The sequence below is a fragment of the Eumetopias jubatus genome, unplaced genomic scaffold (assembly GCF_037043125.1).
Source record: "Eumetopias jubatus isolate StellerSeaLion01/CBP00866 unplaced genomic scaffold, mEumJub1_p1.0 scaffold_9, whole genome shotgun sequence".
Taxonomy (NCBI): domain Eukaryota; kingdom Metazoa; phylum Chordata; class Mammalia; order Carnivora; family Otariidae; genus Eumetopias; species Eumetopias jubatus.
The window spans coordinates 20632031-20654571 of record NW_028274815.1 but is presented as its reverse complement, the minus strand read 5'-3'; the positions used below and the strand labels follow the sequence as shown (position 1 = coordinate 20654571).

The following is a 22541-nucleotide window of genomic DNA, read 5'->3' as shown; positions in this document are numbered from 1 at the left end:
TGGAAGAGCGAGGACTGCTCCAGAATCTGCTGTTCAGTGAGTTGCAAGGCGAAGACAGGAATGCAGGTCCTCTGCCTTCTAGCTTAGAGTTCTTACACTCCCAGTTACTTTCTGATGTTCTTGTTTAGCTTGAGGGTGGGCTTTGCATTCCCAGCTCTAAACTCTCTGGGAAAGCTTCACGTTGAAAGCCATGTTGAAGATAGGAGGTTTTTCACTGAATGTGGTGGAAACAGGTGCAGAGCCTTAAAGTTTGAGTTCACGGGTCCCTCGGATTCAGTCGCTGGGGTAAGATTAGGTTGAAGGGTTCTCAGGGCTAAGGAGCAAGATTTCATTTTCTTCTGTAGGGTGATGGGAATCCTGGAGCAGGCTTTGGGAAGGATGAGCGTGAGACAGTGAATGGACGGAGGCTGCCCAAATGGGAGCACGATTAGGTGTGGATGGTTAGTTTATCGGTAGGAGAGCAGAGAGGATGCGTGGCTTGTAGTGTGTTCTCAGTCAACTGTGGAAAGAATAAATGTATCGATGGATCTGAAAGGTGTGTGCAGAAAGAATGGGTGAATCTGATAACATACATTTGCTAGAATCCTAAGATTCCAGAATGGCGTGGGAGCAGCAGGCAAGCTCTTTAGGGGCTTGTGGTGGTGTTTGAGCAGGGGGGGACGCGGAGCAGTGATTTCATCATCTGTAGACATCACGACCAAACTGGATTTGTGGTCTGGAAGCCAAGACCAGGAATAGAAGGGGTTGATTGCCTGGGAAAATTGTAATAAAGGACAAGAGGATCCAATTCGTGATTGGGAAGTAAGATAGGAGAGAATGGAGCCAAGATCTGTGCCTAAGCTGAGGCGCATGATTACTCTTTGAATAGAATTACTCTTTCCATGTCAGAGGGTGGGCAACTGATGGAGGCTGACCTATGGAGGAAGATTTCAGGAGAGGCCCAAGAGAAGGCTGGAAACCAGCCAAATGATTTGCGTTCACTGACCAACTTCAGATTTTCCCATTTTCCATGGCAAGCCAATTGAGTTGATGAGCGGAGAACTCAGTCCTTTACCTCCTGTCACTGTCTCCAGAGCACAAAGAGATTGAGAAGAGCTGTGCCCCTTCCCCGCCTCCCCCCCCCCCGCCCCGCCCCCAGTATCAAGCGGCCTTGCTTGCTAATACCTGGAGAGGTCAAGGTAACTTCTGCTCCTTGTTTCTCCAGGCTGAGAAGAAAGCCAAGGTGATTGCAGTAATGAATGCTGTGGAGGAAAACCAGGGGTCTGGCGAGTCTCAGAAGGTGGAGGAGGCCAGCCCTCCCGCGGTGCAGCAGCCCACCGACCCTGCCTCCCCCACCGTGGCCACCACACCTGAGCCCGTGGGGGCAGACGCGGGGGACAAGAACACCACCAAAGCAGCCGACGATGAGCCGGAGTACGAGGTGAGCGGCTCGCTCCTTCACCTGCCTCGTCCAGCTCTTTCCTGGGTCCTTCCACTGCCAGCTCTTCCCGTCCTGCTCTCCTCTCTCCACCTGACCCCAGGCCTCTTCGTCTGCCCAGTCTTGCTCTGTCTCGGGCGGTTCAGATGCAGCTCCCTCCTGGCTGTCCCGACCCTCAGATGCCCAGGGCTGGGGTTGCCATGGGGGGGGGGTCAGGGTGGCAGGGCCTCGTGACCACCACGTAATGACTTCTGCTCCTTGGGGCTCCAGGACGGCCGGGGCTTTGGCATTGGGGAGCTGGTGTGGGGGAAACTTCGGGGCTTCTCCTGGTGGCCAGGCCGCATTGTGTCTTGGTGGATGACGGGCCGGAGCCGAGCAGCTGAAGGCACCCGCTGGGTCATGTGGTTTGGAGACGGCAAGTTCTCGGTGGTAAGTCCTGGGGTCTGGTGGTAGCCTCGGGGAGGGACGGGTCTTGGTCCCAGGGCCTGTAGTTTGGGGCCGGGGGCTCGGTCCGGGCCTGCGGTGGAAGAAGTGGGCTCTGCTCGCCCCCACTCTCCACATGGGACCGGAAGAAGCCCTAGAGAAAAGTGGGCTGCCCTGGGGGGCTCGGGGAGCTGGGGCGCCTGCCAGGCTCTTGCCTTCCAGGACCCTTTCTCCAGAACTCCTTTCCTGCTTGCATTGAGGTCCTCCCCCACGTTTGGGTTGGACTCCTCCTTTGAGCATTATAGAGTTATTTATCAATCCATCGGGTCCTCTCAAGGGCGGAGGTTGGGTCTCAGTGCCCCAGTCCCTGCCCATTGCCAGGCACGTGGTGGGGGCTTGACGGGTGGGGCAGAAGGAGAAAGCGAGGGTGTTGGTGGTTCCTCCAGGTGTGCGTTGAGAAGCTGATGCCGCTGAGCTCCTTCTGCAGTGCTTTCCACCAGGCCACCTACAACAAGCAGCCCATGTACCGCAAAGCCATCTACGAAGTCCTGCAGGTGAGTGCTCCTCCAAGTAGCGGGGGCTTGGACAGCAGGGACTCCTAGTTGGTCTAGAAGCTGGAGTGCAGAGGGTCCAGCTGCAAGGCCCCCCGGGACTCTCTTTTGTTCCCCCCCCCATTACTCACCCCTTACTGCACTCCCTTCCTCTGACACTCTCCTGTGACCCTCCCCTGCCGCCTCTCCCAGCGCTCGCCTCAGGCTGCCCTCGCTGTCCTCCAGCCTGTCCTGACTCCCCCATACGTGTTGCCCTCCAGGTGGCCAGTAGCCGCGCGGGGAAGCTGTTCCCGGCATGCCATGACAGCGACGAGAGTGACACAGCCAAGGCCGTGGAGGTGCAGAACAAACAGATGATCGAGTGGGCTCTCGGAGGGTTCCAGCCCTCTGGCCCCAAGGGCCTGGAGCCACCCGAAGGTAAATGCAGGTGCCCAGGCCAGCCTTCTGCTGCCCGCCGGGCAGCTCCACACCAGGGCTGGGAAGGCCCTGCTTGGGGAGAGCTGCCAGCTCTTTGGTTGAGAGGCCCAGGGGATGTGGCCCCAGTCTCCCTTTCCCTGGAGTCAGGATAGGGGCAGGGCTGCTCAGGGACGCGGGATACGCTCCCCCCATTGGCTTGCTGGCACAGGAGAGCTGGGAGCTAGAACAAGTTGGGGACCGGGCTGCACCCCTTCGTAGGCAGAATAGAGGAGGGGAGGAAGCCGGCACTGCTTGTTGGTGGTGACCGTGATCTTGTCACCTGCTTTCCCCATCCAGAAGAGAAGAACCCCTACAAAGAAGTTTACACAGACATGTGGGTCGAACCCGAGGCAGCTGCCTATGCACCACCCCCACCCGCCAAAAAGCCCCGAAAGAGCACAACGGAGAAGCCTAAGGTCAAGGAGATAATTGACGAACGCACAAGAGGTAGTTGGCCTGGCTTTGGAGAGAGTGGCACGGCGAGGCTGGCGTTCAGAGGCGCGGCCGTGGCCCTCACGGCCCCCTCTGATGCTGGGCTCTCCTCCCCTCCGCAGAGCGGCTGGTGTACGAGGTGCGGCAGAAGTGCCGGAACATCGAGGGTGAGTCCCGATGGCCATTGACTCCCTGGGAAGTCCGTAGTCTGTTGCCCCCGGGACGGGCAGGAGGGCTTGGCTCCTAGTGCAGGGCCCGGTGCGGAGTAGCCTAGGCCCTTAGGAAGGTTTGAACGTCATGGGACGTCCGTACCCAGTGAAGGCCTCTGTCCTGCCCGTCCCGCCTCCCCCACCCTGCTTCACCCACACAGCTGTCTCCCTGGTGCCGCCATCTTACTTTCCTATCCATGGCAGGCGCTGGTCATTAGGGTTTGGGATACTCCAGTGGGTCCGAGAAGGGTGGCCTCTCTTGGATTTGCTTGAACTTGTGACCTTTGGCCTTTTACCTTTCCTTACCTGTTCTCATCCACTGGTCGTTAGAGCATCGCAGGGCCAGCAAAGATGGGGGCAGGAGCGTAAGACTTAAGGACTGCCCAGGGACTGTCTCCAGAGTCCCCCGGGGCCCCGGCCCTCTTCTCAGACGTTCCCGTCCTCGAATTACGCCTTTCCTGGGTGGGTGGCATTGCCGCTCTGAGAGCTGAATGGGCATTGAGATTGGGGCCACAATGCCCCCCTGCTCCATGGGGCACCCTCCCAGACTCCTGTCTGCCTCCTTCTTGGGCCGCTGCTCCAACATGCCCTTTTCCTGTAGCCCTTCTTGGAGCTGGGCTTAGGTGCCGAGGTGGGAAGGGGCCCTTCGGAGACATTCACTCTGCTTTCTCTACGCTCCCTGCTTTCCAGACATTTGCATCTCTTGTGGGAGCCTCAACGTCACCCTGGAACACCCTCTCTTCATCGGAGGAATGTGCCAAAACTGTAAGGTAGGGGCACAGCCCCCGGCGGTCTGCGCCTTCTCCCGTCTTAGGGCTCGCTATCGCCTGGAGTAGCTGCCATGGTGACCCCGTGGTTTGCTCTGGACGCAGAGTCCTGATCAAATGGGCCCGTGGGCTTTGAAGTGTTCGACTTGCTGTTATTTGTCCTCCCCGGAAAGATTGTCCCCCTCGAAAGCCCATTCTGGTCCGCAGATGTGGGCTCACCATATCACAGTCCCTGGTGTGGGGCAGGGGGCTGACAGATGGGTGGGTGGGCTGCCGCGTCCTTGGGGGCCCAGGAGGAAAGCCCAGGGCTGCGGCGAGGGACAAGGGGGTGCAGTTGCCTCTCTGGCCTCGCTCTGGGGCTTCCCGATTTTGTGCTACTGCTCTGGGTCGGGACACCTGCTGGCCCCTTCCCACACGTGTGGCTCAAGTAGGCGGCAGGCTCACGCCTGCAAGGACAGATTACAGTTCCTAGGTGAGGGCCCAGAGGCCGGGTGCAAAGCCTGCCTTCGCGCTGGCCGCACCGGGTGCTGCCCGGTGGTCTCTGACGCACCCCCCTCCCCCACCGGCCTCTCCCCTCTAGAATTGCTTCCTGGAGTGCGCGTACCAGTACGATGATGATGGCTACCAATCGTACTGCACCATCTGCTGCGGGGGGCGCGAGGTGCTCATGTGTGGGAACAACAACTGTTGCAGGTGAGGCTCCCCGGCCCGCCCCCTCCCCCCACCCCCAGCCAGGCTCCCTCTGGGGCCGAGAAGCCCCCCCTCTCCGCCCCTGCTACACTGGGCTTCCTTCCAGGTGCTTCTGTGTGGAGTGCGTGGACCTCTTGGTGGGGCCGGGGGCTGCCCAGGCAGCCATCAAGGAGGACCCCTGGAACTGCTACATGTGTGGGCACAAGGGCACCTACGGGCTGCTGCGACGGCGGGACGACTGGCCCTCGCGGCTCCAGATGTTCTTCGCCAATAACCACGACCAGGAATTTGTGAGTGCTGGGCCTGGGCCGTTCGCGGGGGGCGGGTTCTGAAGCCAGAGCAGTCCCAGCGGGGCTGGGGGGGCCAGCCCTGGGTACCCACCTGCAGGATCCTCCCGGGCGCTTACCTGGCCCTTTGTGCTCGCCGCCTAGGACCCTCCGAAGGTGTACCCACCTGTCCCAGCCGAGAAGAGGAAGCCCATCCGGGTGCTGTCTCTATTTGACGGAATTGCTACAGGTGAGCGTGTGGCCCCCGAGCCCCACGAGGTGCTGCCGTCCCTGTCCCGGGGCAGGGGAGCTCCGCGTGAGGGACCGCGTGTGTTTCACACACGTTAAACAATAGTTAACATGACAGCCGTTGAAATGGTACCCCGCCGAGGAAACTTTTGTGTTGAGTGAGGAGTAAAATCGTGGTCAGCTGCTGTGTCCGGGGGGCACGTGTCTTTGTTGGTGGGAGGCGGGGGGGGGGGGGGGGGGGAGGTGCGCTCCAGCATTGGACAGGGTGATCGTTAGAGATTATTGAAGATTTTCACAAAGCCTCAAAGGACAGACTCGGCGACCAGAACGAAAACCTAGGCAGTGTTCTGTCGTACGATGACTGTAAGTCACAGTAAAACAAAACAAAACAAAACAAAAAACCCCCAAAAAACGATCAAGAGAGTCTAAAGAATAGATAAATCACCCATAATTCTATAATTAGCGTTTTGGTGAATATCCTTTGATGTTTTTTTTCCGTGCATATATGTATGTGTGTTTCTAGAATCCTACGTAGCTAGAAAAATAAAACGAGAGTATAGTAAAACGCACACTGTGTTGTAACTTGCCTTTTCATTTGCTGTCATGACTGCTTTTTCATGTTAACATGGAACTGCATCCTTTATTTGTAAATGCTGCATAGGATTCCGTTGGGTGGAAAGTACCATGATTTATGTAACTAACCCTCTGTTGGGTTGTTGACTATTTTTCTCTGTTATGAGCAGCGCTGTGACAAGCATCCTTACACACACATCATTATATTCGTAAACTACTCTCTTGTAGGGAGAGCTGGGGCACAGTGTAGGAAGTTTGTTTCATACGGTTCTTGACCTTGCCCGAGAGCCCTCCCGAAAGGTGCTACTGACACATACCCGCCCCCTGCCATAGCCCCAGGCCGACGGCTTCTCAGTTCTTAAGAAAGGAATAACCTCCTCAGAACGGGTGTCTTCACGTGACCAGAGGGAGACGGGCTGTCAGAGGGCCCCGGGCGGGGTGGCATCCCAGGCCAGATGTTTATATTCTGTTCTCGGCTTAGTGTTGAGATTCTATAAACCTAGGGAAATTAATTTACAGCCTTGGTTTCCCAGGCCAGAAACTGGAGGCCCTCTTAAACCACGCCACACCCTGAGAGGCTGGAAAAACTCCTCGGTGGGGAGGTCTGTGGGAGCAGTGGAAATGGTGCTGCTGAACCCTATTTCTCCAGAGGCTCTCAGGGTCTGTTCTCATTGTTTCCTTGCCCTCAATCCAGCAAACATTTGTGAAGGGGTCATCGTAAGGAAGCGAGTGTAGTTTGCTCGGGAGGAAACCTGTGTGAGCTCCTCTGTTATGAAGAGCGTTTGCAACCTAAGAGGAGGGCTGAATGAGGAATACACAGGGTTCTGAGGAGTTGGAGAGAGATGCAAAGCGTGGAGGGCTTACACCGGGGTGGGGGGGGGAGGGGGGTTGCTTCCAGGGGGCTGCAGGGTGCGGTGTGGGGGGTGTTGATGAAACCTTCTTGGAGCAGGTAGCATTTATGTTGAGTCTTGGAGGATGAAGTGCGGCAGGAGGCCATGGGTGGGGGTGAGGAAGGAGCAGTCTATGCAGGATGTAGGAACAGCAAAGAAAAGGCCACCCAAAAAGTCACCCGCTGTTCTCTCTGGTCCTGGAAACCGCCTCTTGTCTGGTCTTGACGGCCTTCTGAGTAGATCAAAGTCGGCATGAAATGGGATCCAGAAGGATCCTGCAGTTAGTTCACTGGGCAGGGTAGGGCTCAGGCCTGTTGCTGCCCCGTGCGTCCGCTAGCCGGAGAGCCCCCTGCGAAGACCAGGGTGCTGGGGAGGAGCCCCAGTGACCGTGCCTTTCGCTGGCTGGCACAGGGCTTCTGGTGCTGAAGGACTTGGGAATTCAGGTGGACCGCTACATCGCCTCAGAGGTGTGTGAGGACTCCATCACGGTGGGCATGGTGCGGCACCAGGGGAAGATCATGTACGTCGGCGACGTCCGCAGCGTCACACAGAAGCATGTACGTCAGTGTCGTGGGACCCGCCCCACTTCTCTGTGTCCCTTGCACTTTGCTCCCGGGGGCGGCGGCGGCCCCCTGGCATTTTGCTCATTTGCTCTTTTCCTTTCTCCTTTTTCCCAGTCTCTTCTCTGCCGTGTGGAATATGGGCAGATTCCAGTGGGAACCGGGAGCTGGCCTTTTGAGGCTCTGGCTGCCCCCTGACTAGCTTCAGGGCCTTTGCAGCAGAGCGCTTTGGTTCCCATTTTCCCAGTACTTTTGGCAACAGCTTTACCAGCCTCCGTTTCTGGGGGGGACTCTGGCAGGGTCTTGCCCAGGTGACCCTTTGCCTTTCCAGTTAACTGTGTCTACGACCCGGAAACTGCAGGCCCTCAGGGATCCCCAAGGGCGTTTGGAGGGCATTCAGATGGCCCAGACACCCTGCCCAAAGTGCGCAGAGCACAGAGTGCCTTCACGGTCAGCTGCCCGGCCTGGACCGCCTTCCCCCTAAGTGGCTGCTTTTCGTATTGGGAACACAGCTGTCTCCCTGCTGGCCTCAGAGATGATCCAACTGGATCCCTTCCCTTTGTTTAGAAAACTGAGCTCAGAGAGCCTCAGCGACTTGCCCGTGGTGCTGTGTGTGTGTGTGTGTGTGTGTGTGTCTGTGTGTGTAGTATGTACTTAATGAAGGTATGTCGTGAGCATACTGAGCAGCTGGGTCTCTTCTCTCCGGTGCCAAAGTACTTTTTTTGGCCAAGTCCACAGGTAACTTCCTTCTTGCTTTCTGCCTCTGTCCCCGGACATCAGGCCATCCCATGCCTTTATCCTCCCAGATCCAGGAGTGGGGCCCATTCGATCTGGTGATTGGGGGCAGTCCTTGCAATGATCTCTCCATCGTCAACCCTGCCCGTAAAGGACTCTACGGTAGGTGCTGTGCTCACCCCTCCACCTTCTGAGCTGGTGCTTCCGCACGTAGGTTTCCTACTTGGACATTTCTGCCCTGGGACAGCTACTCCCGATGACCCTGTCCCCCCTTGCCCCCCCTGTGCCCGAGCCACACCACTGTCTCGTGCAGACAGCCCCAGCTGATGGCTTTCTCTTCCGACCTCTCAGAGGGCACTGGCCGGCTCTTCTTTGAGTTCTACCGCCTCCTGCATGATGCGCGGCCCAAGGAGGGAGATGACCGCCCCTTCTTCTGGCTCTTTGAGAATGTGGTGGCCATGGGCGTTAGTGACAAGAGGGACATCTCGCGATTTCTCGAGGTATAGCCAGCAACCTTGGTTTGGCCAGCTCACTAATGGCTTCTACCTTGGACTGCTGCTTTATCCCTGTCTCATCTGCATTGTGGAGCTGGGGACTGGTGACTTCTGCTTTGCAAGGGGCCTGTTCGGGAAGCTCGAGGGCTTCCCAATTAGACAGGGAGGAAACTGGTAGAGGCCTGCTCTGGACAGAACCTGTGGTCTGACTCTAAGAGGTAGTGTGTGGGTATGGGCCTCAGGGCTTGAAGGACTTGACTGTTCCTAATAGGGTGGGGTGCCAGGCTCCTAGAGTGTGGGGTTCTGAGTGGTGTCTCCCTAGGGGCGCCCTTTGAGGTGGCCACATCAATTTTCCCCGACCAGAATGGCTTGCCCTCACTCCCTGGCACCATGACAGATGTGCTGTGGCACCTGGGAAGTAAAAAACACGGCTTACCTGTTTTTATTCCCCATAACGTGGGTCCCATGTCTGTGCTGAGCCGGGTTGGAGGCATGCACAGAGGGTCTCTGTGGCCAGAGGCATTCGCAGGTGGGCGGTCTGGGAGCTCGAGCCCATGCTCCAGAGTCTTGGGGTCAGTAACACCTCGAGCTGGTGTTCTGAAGTGTGAGCAGGTGTCTATTTGGCTCATAATCTGGACATACAGTGAACACGTCTGCACTCATTGGAACTTTCTTACTCAGAGCCTCTGGGTGAGCTAGAGCTACGTAGTCCAGTTAGGGTAGCCCTCAGCCACATGTGGTATTTAAATTAACATTAAAATTCCTCTGTCGCTCGAGCCTCATTTCAAGTACTCATTAGCCACCTGCAGCTACTCCGTTGAACAGTGCAGACAGAAAACCTGTCCATCATCACAGAATGTTCAGTGAGACTGCAGTGGTCTAGAATGTTCTAATGAGAGCATGTGGAATGTGGCTGGGTTCCATTCTGGCTTTTCCTGGAGGCTTCAGGCTGTCCCACTGCCGTGGCTTCCTGAGAGAGGAGAAAGCAAGCGCCTTTGAGGCTGTAAGGCTCTAAACTAGCAAAATTTCCTGGCACCATCTGCTATTCCTCTCTCGCTCATCTTTAATCTTTCTCCTGTTTTATAGTCCAACCCTGTGATGATTGATGCCAAAGAAGTGTCAGCTGCACACAGGGCCCGCTACTTCTGGGGGAACCTTCCTGGTATGAACAGGTTGGTGAGAGTGCTTGGGCCTGGGGTGGCGGTGGGTTGGTGTCTGCAGGCAGCTCGGCCCAAGGAGGAGGAGGTCACTGAGTGGGCGCTCTTGGGCACCCTCCCCTGCTGGCTAGCTTGCTGCTCTACCATGTTCTTCTGTTTCCGTCTCCTTGAGGGAGAAGGGAAGTCAGGGTATAGAAAATACTTGCCTGAGAAACCAATGGCTAGTGGTTGAAATAGGAGAATCACCATGCTGCTGAGTTACATCGTTGGTTCTTGTGCACTGGTGATGTATCTGGAGTCAGCTCGTCCTTGGTCTCCAGAGGTGAAGCTGGGGTGGGTGGAGTTGGGATGGGGAAGAGTGGTGCCCACAGCTGGGCCACACCTGCTGGGTGCAGCTTAGAGAGTCCTGCTTTGCATATTAGCCACACACTTTGTGGCTTCGGGTCCATCGTTGGGAGGATGTTCTTTATTTAGGTTACACAGAGAGAGAGGTTAATGTCTAGGAACGAAGATAATTTCATTTCTTCAGTGTCATAGTTGGATTATAAAAAGGCCTGCAAGGAGAAAGGAATTCTGATTGAGAGTCAGCAGTTCAAGAGCAGAGTGAGATCCACCTCATCTGGGTATCTGTTATGCAGGGAAATATTTTCCAGAATGTTCTAAGAGTGGATTGTCAACTTTGCTGTATCTATAAATTGTTCTCGTCATCTAATCTGGCTTCAGTCCTCTCTCCCTCTCTGCCATTAGCGTGAAGTTGTAGAAACATCCCAGTCTCGTACCTGCTTTACAAAGCTGCTGTCTTTTGCGAAGGCTTATCGATGGGAAGGAGTCCTGTCTGTGGGATAGCTGACCTACAGACCGTTGAGTGCCCCCTCCTAGGTTCCCCAGCTGTACCTGTGTCCCGGAAGAGTAGACCGGGTTATGTGGTCCAGTATTCCATGGAGCCACGAACTCAGTGTGTCCTCACAGACCTAGGTCCTCTGGGATTGTTCTCACCTGCTTCTTCCAACTCTAAAATTCTAGAACTCTGAGCTTCGAGGTGGAGCAGAGGTACTGTGTGGGGCCACGTAGGGTGTGTGTGTGCATAAGTAGGGCGGAGGCTGGAGGCGTGCACTTTGACCGAGGGTCCCTGTGGGTCCCATGCTGAGATGGTAGACTGCTGTGTGAAATATCAGAAAAGGTCAGCCCTAAAGGTGACGTTCAGTGATCTGCTCCGCTCTCTGAGAAGTGACATGTTCAGCGTCGCAGAACTGTGGTCTTCTGGGCACTGTGCAGAAGTTAAAGCTTTTTAACCTGTGCAGTTAAGGTGCACGCGTCGATGAATTTCATCCAGTGTACACCCATGCAGCCATCGCCACATTCAAAGATACGGAACATCTGGTCACCCCCAAAGCTTGCTTTGTGACGGATACTTTTTTTTTGAAAAGATTTTATTTATTAGAGAGCCCATGGGTGGGGGGAGGGGCAGAGGGAGAGGGACAAGCAGCCAGCCCCACTCAGTGCTGATTCCCAAAGCGGGGCTCAACCCCAGGACCCTGAGATCATCACCTGAGCCCAGGTCAGACGCTTAACCGACTGAGCCACCCAGGTGCCCCTGTGACAGATACTTCTAGAACTCAGTATGTTTTGTGATGACTGGCATAAAAGTCATTGGGTTTTCCTTCCTTTTTTTTTTTTTTAAAGATTTTATTTATTTATTTGACAGAGAGAGACAGTGAGAGAGGGAACACAAGCAGGGGGAGTGGGAGAGGGAGAAGCAGGCTTCCCGCCGAGCGGGAAGCCCGATGCGGGGCTCGATCCCGGGACCCTGGGATCGTGATCTGAGCCGAAGGCAGACGCTTAAGGACTGAGCCACCCAGGTGCCCTGGGTTTTCCTTTTTGTGGATGGGTGGTATCTGCTTATTTGTAGATTGAGACCAACTGTGGAATTTAGGTTTAAGGATTAACGCTTGGTGTGCTGTCCATGGATGGCTGCAGTGTGTGTGCATATGTTCTGGGGGAGTTTGAAGGGGGTTTCAGTGTGTGCGGGTGACGACAGTCCCCTTTTACCTCTCCGTGTGAGTCCTGGCTGCTGGCTGCCTCCCTGCTGGTCTCCTGGTCTCTGTCATTACCTTCTCTTTCTGCTTCCTAGGCCGTTGGCATCCACTGTGAATGATAAGCTGGAGCTGCAGGAGTGTCTGGAGCACGGCAGAATAGCCAAGGTTAGCCCCGGTGCCAGAGCCCTCTCTCTCTGCTGGTGGGTAGGGAGAAGGGCAGAGAGGGCAGGATGAGCCTGAGTGCTCTCCAGGCCAGTGTCCGCTGCTGGTGCAGAGAACGCAGCTTAGGAGGTGGCTCGGGGTCGTACACCTAGTCGGCTGGAGGGGAGGGCCCGGGGGAGAGCCTGGAGGGCAAGGAGAGAGATCAGAAATCCTTCCCGGTCTTCAGTCCCTCCTCGTTGAGCATCGCCTGCTGGTCCTGTGAGAAGCAGACACTTAAGAAGTCTTTGCCAAAGTCCCTGGATCTGCTAGGGCGCTTAAATGTTTTGGCCAGGACCTATTGCACAAGCCTTCGGGACGGCGCCTTCTCCTGTGATGTGGAAGCTGCATTTGTCTCTGGAGAAATCTCCCGGAGTGAGTGTATTGGGCGTCAGGTTCCATGAGTGCGGGCACCAGCATCCGGCTCTGCAGGCGCCCCTCAGTAATTTGGGATCCTTTTGCCTGCAAGTCACTACACGTGTGCAAGAACCCATTCTTAGAAGACTTAGGAAGTTCAGTGGTGTGAGCTGCTCCCTCTCAAGTCCTTGGCCAGCGAGCCTGGACTAAGGATGGCCAGGTGACCTCCAAGTGGGAAGAAGAGCAGGGCAGTGGGGTCTGCAGAGGCTCGGGCTGGAGCCTTACCCCGGCCACCTGTGCGGACCAGGCCTTGTCCGTGTTTGATTCACCCATCCCGGCACGTGCCTGGCACACGTGTTAGATGCATGGCCAGCGAACGAGTGCTCATTCCTCTTTTCCTCTCCTCGTCTTCTAGTTCAGCAAAGTGCGGACCATTACTACTAGGTCGAATTCCATAAAGCAGGGCAAAGACCAGCATTTCCCCGTCTTCATGAATGAGAAAGAGGACATCTTATGGTGCACTGAAATGGAAAGGTAGTACCCGAGGCCATGTGCTGGTGTCGTGGGGTGTGTGGCGCGTGGCGGTTGCGGCCTCTGAGGGAGGGATCGCTGCCCCTTCCGGCCGGGCTCGTAGCTTCCACAGATACCACGTGAGCAGTGGGTCTCCCCGAGCATTTCCCAACAGGGCAGGTTCCTGGAGGTAGGGGGACACTCCTGTGCATTGTAAGACCGGGCCCAGGGTCAGAGGGGTCTAGGAGTGGATTCAGGGGGCTGTGGCTCCCAGGGGTCCGGCTAAACTCCCAGGAAACAGTGCAGCTCCAGGAGCTTCCTCCACTCGTGCTGCTCATTTCGGGAACTGTGCAAACCAGGACAGCACAGGACCAGGCGGGCCGTGCACCCTCATGTCCTGACTGGATGCAAACCAGATTCACGGGCTAGACGGCCTCCTGGTCCCCAGCGTAACTGCAGTTTAGCCAAAGCGACCCTTGACATACGCGACGAGAACAGACAGAAGCTTGGAGCTCCTCCAGTTGGGCAAGAGTTCGGCTCCTTTGTCGAGTTCTTGCTCTTGTGGGCTTGGTCCTAGGGATGCGTGTTTATTACGGATAGACTTCAGGTACCTGCTGCATCTCCGGAGGTGTCTTTCACTGATGCTAACTTTGTTTCTGTTGTGTGGCCACTCCCAGGCGGCGGTTGGCTTCCTTCCCTTCAGACCCACGGCAAGTGGCAGGGTACCTGAGTCGTGGTTGGCGATACAGGATGGAAGATGCAGCCGGATCGCACCCACCCGCGCTCACCCCCGCCCTTTCTGCCTTTTCTCCCCAGGGTGTTTGGCTTCCCTGTCCACTATACCGACGTCTCCAACATGAGCCGCTTGGCGAGGCAGAGACTGCTGGGCCGGTCGTGGAGCGTGCCGGTCATCCGCCACCTCTTCGCTCCGCTGAAGGAATATTTTGCTTGTGTGTAAGGGACATGAGGGCAAACTGAGGTAGTGACACAAAGTTAAACAAACAAAAAACACAAAACAAAACACCAACAACATGAGGATCGAGAGGAGTATCAGCACCCAGAAGAGAAAAAGGAATTTAAAACAAAAACCACAGAGCCGGAAGTACCGGAGGGCTTTGCCTTGCACAAAGGGTTGGACATCATCTCCTGAGTTTTCAATGTTAATCTTCAGTCCTATTTAAAAACAAAACCAAGCTCCCTCCCCCCCCAACCCCCCCCCCTTTTTTTTTGTTTTGGTCAAACCTTTTGTTTTCTACTCTTTTCAGAGGGGTTTTCTGTTTGTTTGGGTTTTTGTTTCTTGCTGTGACTGAAACAAGAGGGTTTATTGCAGCAAAAATCAGTAATGAGAAATAGTAACAATACCTTGCAGAAGAAGGGTGGGAGAAAAGGAAAAAAGGAAATTCTATAGAAATCTATATATTGGATTTTTTTTTTTTTACTATATCTTTTTTTTTTTTTTCGTTGTTGTCTCTAGCCTGATCAGATAGGAGCACAAGCAAGGGACAGAAAATAGTGACACTCAGCGGCAGAATTCCCTCCCAGCCACTGAGCTGTCTTGCCAGCACCATTCCTGGTCATGCAGAACAGAGCCCAACTAGCAGCAGGAAGACAGAACACACAAGACCCTTTTATACAGTATTTCAGGTGCCTACCACACAGGAAACCTTGAAGAAAATCAGTTTCTAGAAGCCGCTGTTACCTCTTGTTTACAGTTTATATATATATGATAGATATGAGATCTATATATAAAAGGTACTGTTAACTACTGTACAACCCGACTTCATACTGGTGCTTTAAACAGCGAGATGAGTAAAAACATCAGCTTCCACGTTGCCTTATGTGCAAAGGGTTAAACCGAGGATGGAGAAGGGAGGCAGCTTGAAGGTGAATCGTTGCCGTGGTGGGCTTTCTCCCCCGGTATTGAACAAGGTGAAGGGGGAGAATCCGGGACCCGCGTTCTCCTGCTTCTCCTTGCCAAAAACGGGGGTGAGGGGAGGTGGGTCGGACCGTGGAGAGCTGAGAGTGGGATTCATCCAGGCTCACGCAATAACCTTTTGATTTTTTTTCAAAAAGGAGACTCCCTCGGCAAGATGACAGGATAAGGAGTCTTCCTTCCCAATTTCTCACATTAGCCGATTCGAGGGCTCCTTGTGGTGGGATCAGAAATAATCCAGAGTGTGGGCAAGTGACCGTTAAAACCCCACCTGGAGCAAATAAAAAAACATACAAAACGTACTGGTGCTTTCCTGTCTAAGTCGCCTTTTGTGTGTTCTTTTATGAGGCCCTCACCATCCACCCTCTGTGCACAAGGCGGCTTCCGGCCCCTGGAATGTGATGTTTTTGGTCATCTCCAAAGGCTGCAGTTTTATACTGGGAGGCTGATGACACCTTTTGTTATAATTATTCTTATGGTTCTGGTTATAATTATGTTTGTTTTCAGATTTTTTCTTTAAGAAAACAAAAACCCAACCCCCCCTCCCTTGCGGTTTCAAACCGAGGTGCGGGGAGCAGGGTGCTTCTAAGTTAGCGGTGGCCCTGGTGCCCTGGCTCCCCACCCCTCGGGCCAGGTGGGCCACCGGGCACAGTGACAGCTGGGCGGCCAGGGGAGTCCCCGAGGCCGGCCTTCCGGGCGCGTCCCTCCTCTCTTCTTCCCCTCCTCTGAGTCGTGCGTGTCAGGGCTGGAGGGAGGACCAGGCCATCTCTCTCCTCGTGTGTATGATTGGAGTGGTGTGTATTTCTTTTCTAGTACTTGGTCTGATGATAGCTGGGCTCTCACCCGAGCCGGCAGCACCTGGAGCCCCAAGGGCACGGACACTTGGTTCCACCTCCTACCGAGGCAGGCGTTGGCGGTAGGCAGGGCCAGCATCGGTGGCTCCAGGGTGAGGGCCCAATGGGCAGATGCTTGCCTGGATAGATGGGGTGTAGATATGTGGCATATAGAGATATATATTTTATAATGGGAGGGGGGATGGCACCTCCTGGGACTGGCAGGGCTGGGAGGTGTGCCGTCAAGCACATGGTCCCAAGTTCGCATCCCTAGAAAGATAGGGCCTACGGTGATAGGCGCTATATAAATACATAGATAGGGTCATGTATAAGAAATATTACGTAGTGGGGAGCGGGGCAAGGGGGCTCGGAGTGCTGAGCCTCGGGTCCCACTGCAGACATAAGCCCCACACCAATCAGTCAATCCCACACGCATACACAGGAACCGATCTCTACCGATGCGGAATGGGCGCACACACACACACACACACACACACACACACACACACACACACACACACAACACACAACCGGGGGGCTCCCAGCGCTCTTCTCCCCAGGATTCAGGACTTTGTGGCGTCGGCCCTGCAGCTCTTTACCTCTGTTGCCCTGATTGCAGGTAGACTCTCAATCCCAGAAGTTGCTAGGTGCTGAAGGCGGGAAGAGGAGGTTTTATCCCCGCAGGTGCTCTCCTCTAGCAGGTAGCATTCTATCTCTTTTGCCCCTGGTGATGTCAAAAGATTCTTCTGTTAGCAACCTGTGATACTGACCTGCAACTCTAGGCACCAGTCAAGTCAGCCCTCGACTCCCCCTACCTATTCTCCCCCAACCAAAATAAAATCGACATCCAGGTCTATCTTGGCCAGGGGGCTTCCATTGGGAAAAAAAAAAAAAAAAAAAAGAAAAATGGGACAGTGAAACTCATCTTTTGAATAAAGTAAATTAGTAATTGGTGACAAAACTAAACCAAGGCTTTGAATCCCTTGCTCATTGCTCAGGAGTAAGCTCACAGCTGGTGGCCACAGTCTCCCACTCCTTTTGAGGTGCTTGGTCCTGGGCTTCAAGCTACGCGTTTCCTTGTCAGATTGGTTTTTAAGATCACACCCAGTTTGCTCCCTGCCAACTCTGTGACGTGGCGGCAGGTGGCCACGGTGGGCCTCCTCGGGGCCGGAGCAGCTAGGAGGGGGAATACCTCTGCCCCTCCCTCGTTGGAACCCCTGTACCTAACCCGTGGTGCTCACGCTCGTCCCCTCCTTCTCCAGCCGGGCTCCATCTTCCTGGCCTGGGTCCACCAGCACCACTCCAGGAGGGCTTCGGGGAGGAGGGGCTGCCTCAGGCAGTCCAAGGTGCTCCCTCCCCCACTGGCCAAGGCTAAGGTCTTCGCAGCCCCCAGCGTCAGGACCGGCTCTTTACGGGCCTGCCTCTGCAAACAGACTTTCCAGCTCTCCTGGCCCTCCTAGGCCTTTCGTCCACTGCTTACATGAAGGAGTTTGCCTTTCCCGACGGCCCAAGCTTCACCCAGGGGGTTGGTGTGGTAGCCGTGGAGGCGGCAAGCCTGAGGGCTTAGTGTGGGCTGGCCAGCTTGCTGGGGGGAGGCCTGCTTGTTGTGACTGATCCTGAAGAGTACTTGTTTCTCCTGGTCCAGCAACCTGACTAGGCCCCAGAATGGGCCAGATGACCGTTAGCAAACACCAGCTTTTCTTCCAGCCCACCCCACGGGCTTGGTCCCCCCAGTAGAACTCGGGAGGGTGCAGGGGACCTTGGGAATGTACCAGCTTGGCTGTGCCCGATGCAACAGTCTGCTGCTAGCCCTGGGTGGGGTGCTTCTGGGGACACGGATCTGGTCGCCTTCTAAAGGAGGGCTGTGCTTTGGCCGAGGCAGGGTTGTGTGAGGATTAAGGAGGGGATCGTTAACACTTGCTGTGGGTGAAGCCAAGGTTAGGGGCGTGGAGTAGGAGAAACCAAAGAAGGCCCAGGGAAAATTCTGGAGTATGTCCCCAGTGGGATCTTTCTTATGAAATTTACCCCTGGAAACCAGGGCTCCTGGGGCCTGAGGAGGATGCCTCCCCATTTGTGGCAGGTGCCAAGTAGAAGGTGGTGCCAAAGAGATGGGTGGCTTTTGTCAGGGGGAGGTTGCCGGGGGCTTGTGCCAGGGTCACAGAGCCGTCAGCCGCCTGCCTGAGGAGGAAGTGAGTCTCCCGCAGGCAGCTGCTGAGCCCTGTGGGCCAGGCCTCAAGCTGGCTGGTGCTAAGCCCCTTCCCCGGGGGACTGGCTGCAGAGCAGTCGGCTGGGGGAGCAGCCGGTGAGGACTGGGGCGGGGAGAGGGTTCTTGCAGTCAGCAGATCACGCCATGAGTGTGTTACTATCTGTTTTTCTCTCTAGACCTCAGAACCTTCCTGCTATTGAACATTCTTCTAGAAAGCAAACTTCCCCAAAGAGCGTCCAGGACCTCTTAGCTTTTGAGACAGGCCTGGGAGTGGTTGGCTGGTGGAGATGCCCGTGGGAGTCTTGGTGAGTCGCTAGGGTGTGGATTGGGACAGGCAGACCGGGCAGCAGGGAAGGCTGCTGGACATTGAACTGGTCTCTTGAGGGTCGGCTCCCCCTCCTCCCTGCTTCGCCGGTGGTTCTGGGAAAACCTAGATGAGAATGCCCACCGTCTCCAGCACAGGAAGGTCTGTTGCAGGAGCAAGGGAAGGAGCCATCTGGGAAGCGTGTTCTCCAGGAAAACTGCAATCCAGAGTCTTCCTGCGTTTGACGATCTAGGTATACATAAAGTTGATCTCAGAGGAGGTTTTGAATTCCTGTCGCCATTCTGCTTGGCCAGAGGTTGCTGTGGCTTTTGGAGCAGTCATTTTTAGGAAACTTGCAGGAGTCCCCTCGAGCTGTGGATTAGGGCCTTGGGGCCTCGCCTGGCGCTGTGATCTAGAGAGGGCTAGTTGTTCCTTTTGGTCAGGGGAACAGCAGACCCAAGATTCTGGCGAGAACAGAATTTCCAGCCAGGCCCCATTCTGATCCCGGGAGGTGAGGGATCTGAGTTTGTCTTCGGGCATTGTCTAGTCTAGTTGCTCCCAGTGCTTGTGATTAGAGGTGACATCGGAGTTGTCCTTGGCAGGAGAGCTGAAGGCTTTCTTCCAGCACAGGATGGGGGGGTGTTGTGGAGGCCTGGCCCGGAGCTAGCACAGCCTCCCGGCCTGACCCTGCTGAGGCAGGGATTAACGACACATGTTTGCAGGATCTGGGAGGAAAGAGGGGGAGATTGATGGCAAGGATAGACTCTGAGGTTCTAGCAGAAGCTCTCGAATCTTTACATTTTGGTAAAGGAAAGCCTGGGTGTCTTTGGGAAGCGAGGGCAGCCCCTCCTGTCCCCGTGATGTCTCAGAGACCTGGCTGAGGGGGGCCTTTGCTTGGTGACCTCTTGCCCATCATGGACCCTAGGCAGTGGAGCTTCTGGGGCGGGAGAAACAGGCAGGTCTAAAGCAGCGAGCGCAAGGACACAAGGTCCCTTTGCTAGTTGTGACTGGCTGAATTGCCTGAACGGAGGCCCATGGACTCCTGGAACTCTGGTAACTGGAAACCCCCCCCCCCCCAGTCTGCTCCACCAGAGGGCTGCAGGAGGGCAGGCGGCTCCCCGCTCCCCACCCCAGTCCCGCAGCCTCCAGCGCCTGCACCTGTGGAGATGAGCAGGGATCGAAAGCCTCACACCAGTCCCATTTCACTTCCCAGACTGATTCGGTCGCAGAGCTCTAGAATTCAACGTCCAACCAAAATGCCGAAATTTCTTAGAATACGCAGAGGGAGGAGGTGACTCAACAAGGTGCTAAAAACATTTTATTAAAAATATATATTGTTAAATTAAGTCTGCTGTCTGGACAATGACTGTTTGTTTTGTTTTCTTGTAGTGGAGTTTAAAAGAGACTATTATTTTACTCTGATATATTATTATTAAAAAGGCATTTTAACTTTGTACTTGAAAACTAAATGAGCGATTTCATGTGTTTTAGCTGAGGCATTGAAGTAGCGGGTGCTTACTTATTTGTGGGAAATCATGTATTCATACTGAAGAATAAACTCTGTAGCTGATTTGGTAATACCTTTTACTGTTACAGACGATTTCGCTTTGACCCCCCGCGGCAGAGCACTTTTACTCCACATTCCACGCAGCTAAATGCAGGACTTCCTCCCCCGCCCCTCCCCCACCCCAGCCTTTCTCTTCAGTTCCTCTTTTTTTTTTTTTCCTTTGGGGTTTTTTTTTTTTTTGTTTGTTTGTTTGTTTGTTTTCCTGGTTCCAGCATCCTTTCACCACTGTATTTTTTTTTTTTAGGGTTGCTTCTCTATTTATTGACAATAATAATGTACATTTCACAGTCTGGTTCTGGGACATCCAAGGAGGGGCGCGGGAGAGGGGGCCCCCCACCCTGAGCGGGTCCCCAGCCCCGTCCCCCGGTGTTCTGTTGTATCTCTGTGTAAGTGATGCTCGTGACATAGCTGTTTATGAAATAATTAAAGAGGTCAATGCGTACAGCAGATGTAGAAAGTCTGTCAGTTCCGCCTTCATCACATTTTTTTTGTGCCCAGAAGAATATAATAAAGCTCCTTTCTAATGTACTTGTGCTGGAGAACACTTGAATAAATGGACTGTTTTTGTGCAAAAAGAAAAACGGAAAAAGCACCGTAATAATGTCCTTTTGTCTTGCGTCTCCTCCCCCCCCGCCCTCCCCTCCCCCCCCCCCCCCCCCGCCCGACATGACTGTTCACAGCCTTCCCGGAGGGGTCAAGTGCTGCCCAAGTGGGGAGGGACTGGCATTGGGTCCAGACAATGCAGTTTCTCCCTTGAAAATATCACCTGCGTGAGCATTAAATAGGGGCTGTAGACTGGATGGAAGAGGGACAGTTTTGTCAACTCAAAGCTCCAACATAAGTTACGGAGGGAGACGAGGTCGCTGAAGGAGCAAATTCTGTCCTGGGCTGAGGGGTAGGAGTTTTCAGGCTGGAGCCGCGAGATGGGGGGCCTCGTGCCAGTGCCTGGGTCAGACGGGCACTGTTCCCCTCCCTAGGGGGTTTCTGGGAGGTAGACAATCTGGACAGTGCAGGGGCCCTGGAACAGACTGAGGCATTTGGCCTAAAAAAGAGAGAATCGAGAGATGTTTGCAAACACTGACAGGGCAAGGCCGAGGGGCTGGGATTGTTCTGGGTAGTTCCAAAAAGCAGGCAGAAGTGGGGCCAGTTTGCAGGAAGTCAGTCCATTTCAGCTCAGCTGAAGATAGATCCTTCTTGGCCCCTGGCCAGCAGTGCATGGGGCCTCCGGGAATGGCAGTGAAGAGGTCCTGGGCAGCCATTTGGGGATACTACTGGGCTTCCTTGAAACCCCGAGTCTGGGCTCCTCTTGCTGCCCGGCCCCTTCTCAGAACTGTCTTGCAAGCGGACTGTGCCTTATGGCTTGAAGAGTCCATGCGTATGCAATGTCCCCTTCATCCTCACAATTCTTTGTCTATGAGTCACTCAGTGACTCCCAGTCTCCACCATCTAAAAACCGGAATCTGAACACACATAGGAACAGGATCTTCCTGCCACATCTCAGCTCTAAGACCCTGGCGTTTGGTGTGGCGTTTCTATCTCCTAAGTGCCAAGCAAGTCCCAGCCAACGGCTGCTTCCCCTAAGGGTGGATTATTCAAGGTTTCTTTCCTGCCTTAGACTTTGGGAGAGGTTTAGGACTGCACCACTTTGTTGGCTGCTTTGAAAGAAATCCTAAAAGGGAAATTTGAGAAAAAGGAAAAAATAAGCTTTTCTCATGGGCACTTTTCTTTACAAAATTGTAAATGTACATTTAACTTTTGTCCTACTTTTTTCTCTATTTTTCAGTGTTGATGTAGAATGCTTTTTTTTTTTTTTTCCTCAAATGGCTGCATGGTATTTTCTTGTTGGATATCTGTTTCTATATATATGCATTTTATTTTAGCTATAAATAGAGCTGTAATAAATATCTTTATGTGTTGGGTTTTTTTTCCCCCCTATATTTTGTGTTTTTTCTCCTTAACTAGATTCCCAGAAGTGAGATGTACTGGGACAAAGAGAGAAAGATTTTGGCTGGCTCCTGACACATTTGCCTGATTTCCTCCAAGTGGTCAGCAGACCTGTAGTAGATCTTCAGCTCTGAGGCTCTCAGTCCAGAAAAAACAAACAAACATAGTCCTTAGTTGGACCAACTCAGAAAAGTGTTAATCCCGGTGGGGAAGTGAAGGCTCAAACATCCCCCCCCCCGCCCCGAAAAGCTAGAAATCTGTAGCGAGAAGCTGGAGTAGAAACATTGGTCACTAAATGGTGTCCACGTGGAGGAAGCCTGTGGGGGATGGAATGCACGCCGAATCTTTGAGACTCGGGTTCCAAGGCTAAGGAGAAATGGCAGGATGTCATCAGTATGGAGCGCCCCAGTGTCATCTGAGCTGGATGGAGATAGGTGGTATGGCCAGAGCATACAGGAAGGAGCTGCGGTGATCATTCCATTAGTAAAAACCATCTCGTGAAGTTCCTGCATTTAAACAAGGTACCATTTGCTGGTGGAGGAGTAGGGAGAGAGAGGGAAGGGTCAGGGCTGGGCAGGAGTGAGGTGACAGGGCCCACAGCCCAGTGGGGCTGCCCAGGTGGGTCTTCCCTGGGGCGGGGTGGAGACAGTGCACACCACCAGGCCCAGGCTTGCTGGTTCAGGAGAAACTTCCTCGGACTCAGCAAGATTGACGTGGTGAAGGTGGGGTGGAAAAGAGGAGGGAGGGGGACAAGAGGCTGTCTGGGAGCTGGCTGGCTTGGGGG

The 22541-nt window shown here is 54.4% G+C and overlaps 1 protein-coding gene across 10 annotated transcripts in view; it reads left to right on the top strand.

The window, feature by feature from the left end:
- The window catches only part of DNMT3A (DNA methyltransferase 3 alpha), a 102436-nt gene extending 82034 nt beyond the window's left edge, over positions 1–20402 (top strand). For 6 of the 10 annotated variants that reach the window (XM_028099494.2, XM_028099492.2, XM_028099491.2 and 3 more), the window contains 19 exons: positions 1205–1420; positions 1688–1846; positions 2287–2394; positions 2652–2808; positions 3145–3294; positions 3402–3446; positions 4179–4258; positions 4836–4948; positions 5052–5235; positions 5377–5461; positions 7335–7480; positions 8290–8380; positions 8570–8718; positions 9799–9884; positions 12001–12070; positions 12876–12994; positions 13787–15849; positions 16356–18247; positions 19326–20402. In XM_028099494.2, the coding sequence (XP_027955295.1) occupies positions 1205–1420; positions 1688–1846; positions 2287–2394; positions 2652–2808; positions 3145–3294; positions 3402–3446; positions 4179–4258; positions 4836–4948; positions 5052–5235; positions 5377–5461; positions 7335–7480; positions 8290–8380; positions 8570–8718; positions 9799–9884; positions 12001–12070; positions 12876–12994; positions 13787–13928 (2100 nt within the window). In that variant the 3' untranslated portion in view covers positions 13929–15849; positions 16356–18247; positions 19326–20402. The remainder of the gene's footprint in view (positions 1–1204; positions 1421–1687; positions 1847–2286; positions 2395–2651; positions 2809–3144; positions 3295–3401; positions 3447–4178; positions 4259–4835; positions 4949–5051; positions 5236–5376; positions 5462–7334; positions 7481–8289; positions 8381–8569; positions 8719–9798; positions 9885–12000; positions 12071–12875; positions 12995–13786; positions 15850–16355; positions 18248–19325) is intronic. The other 4 variants (XM_088026342.1, XM_088026344.1, XM_088026343.1 and 1 more) reach the window with 4 other exon arrangements.
- The last annotated feature ends 2139 nt before the right edge of the window (positions 20403–22541 follow it).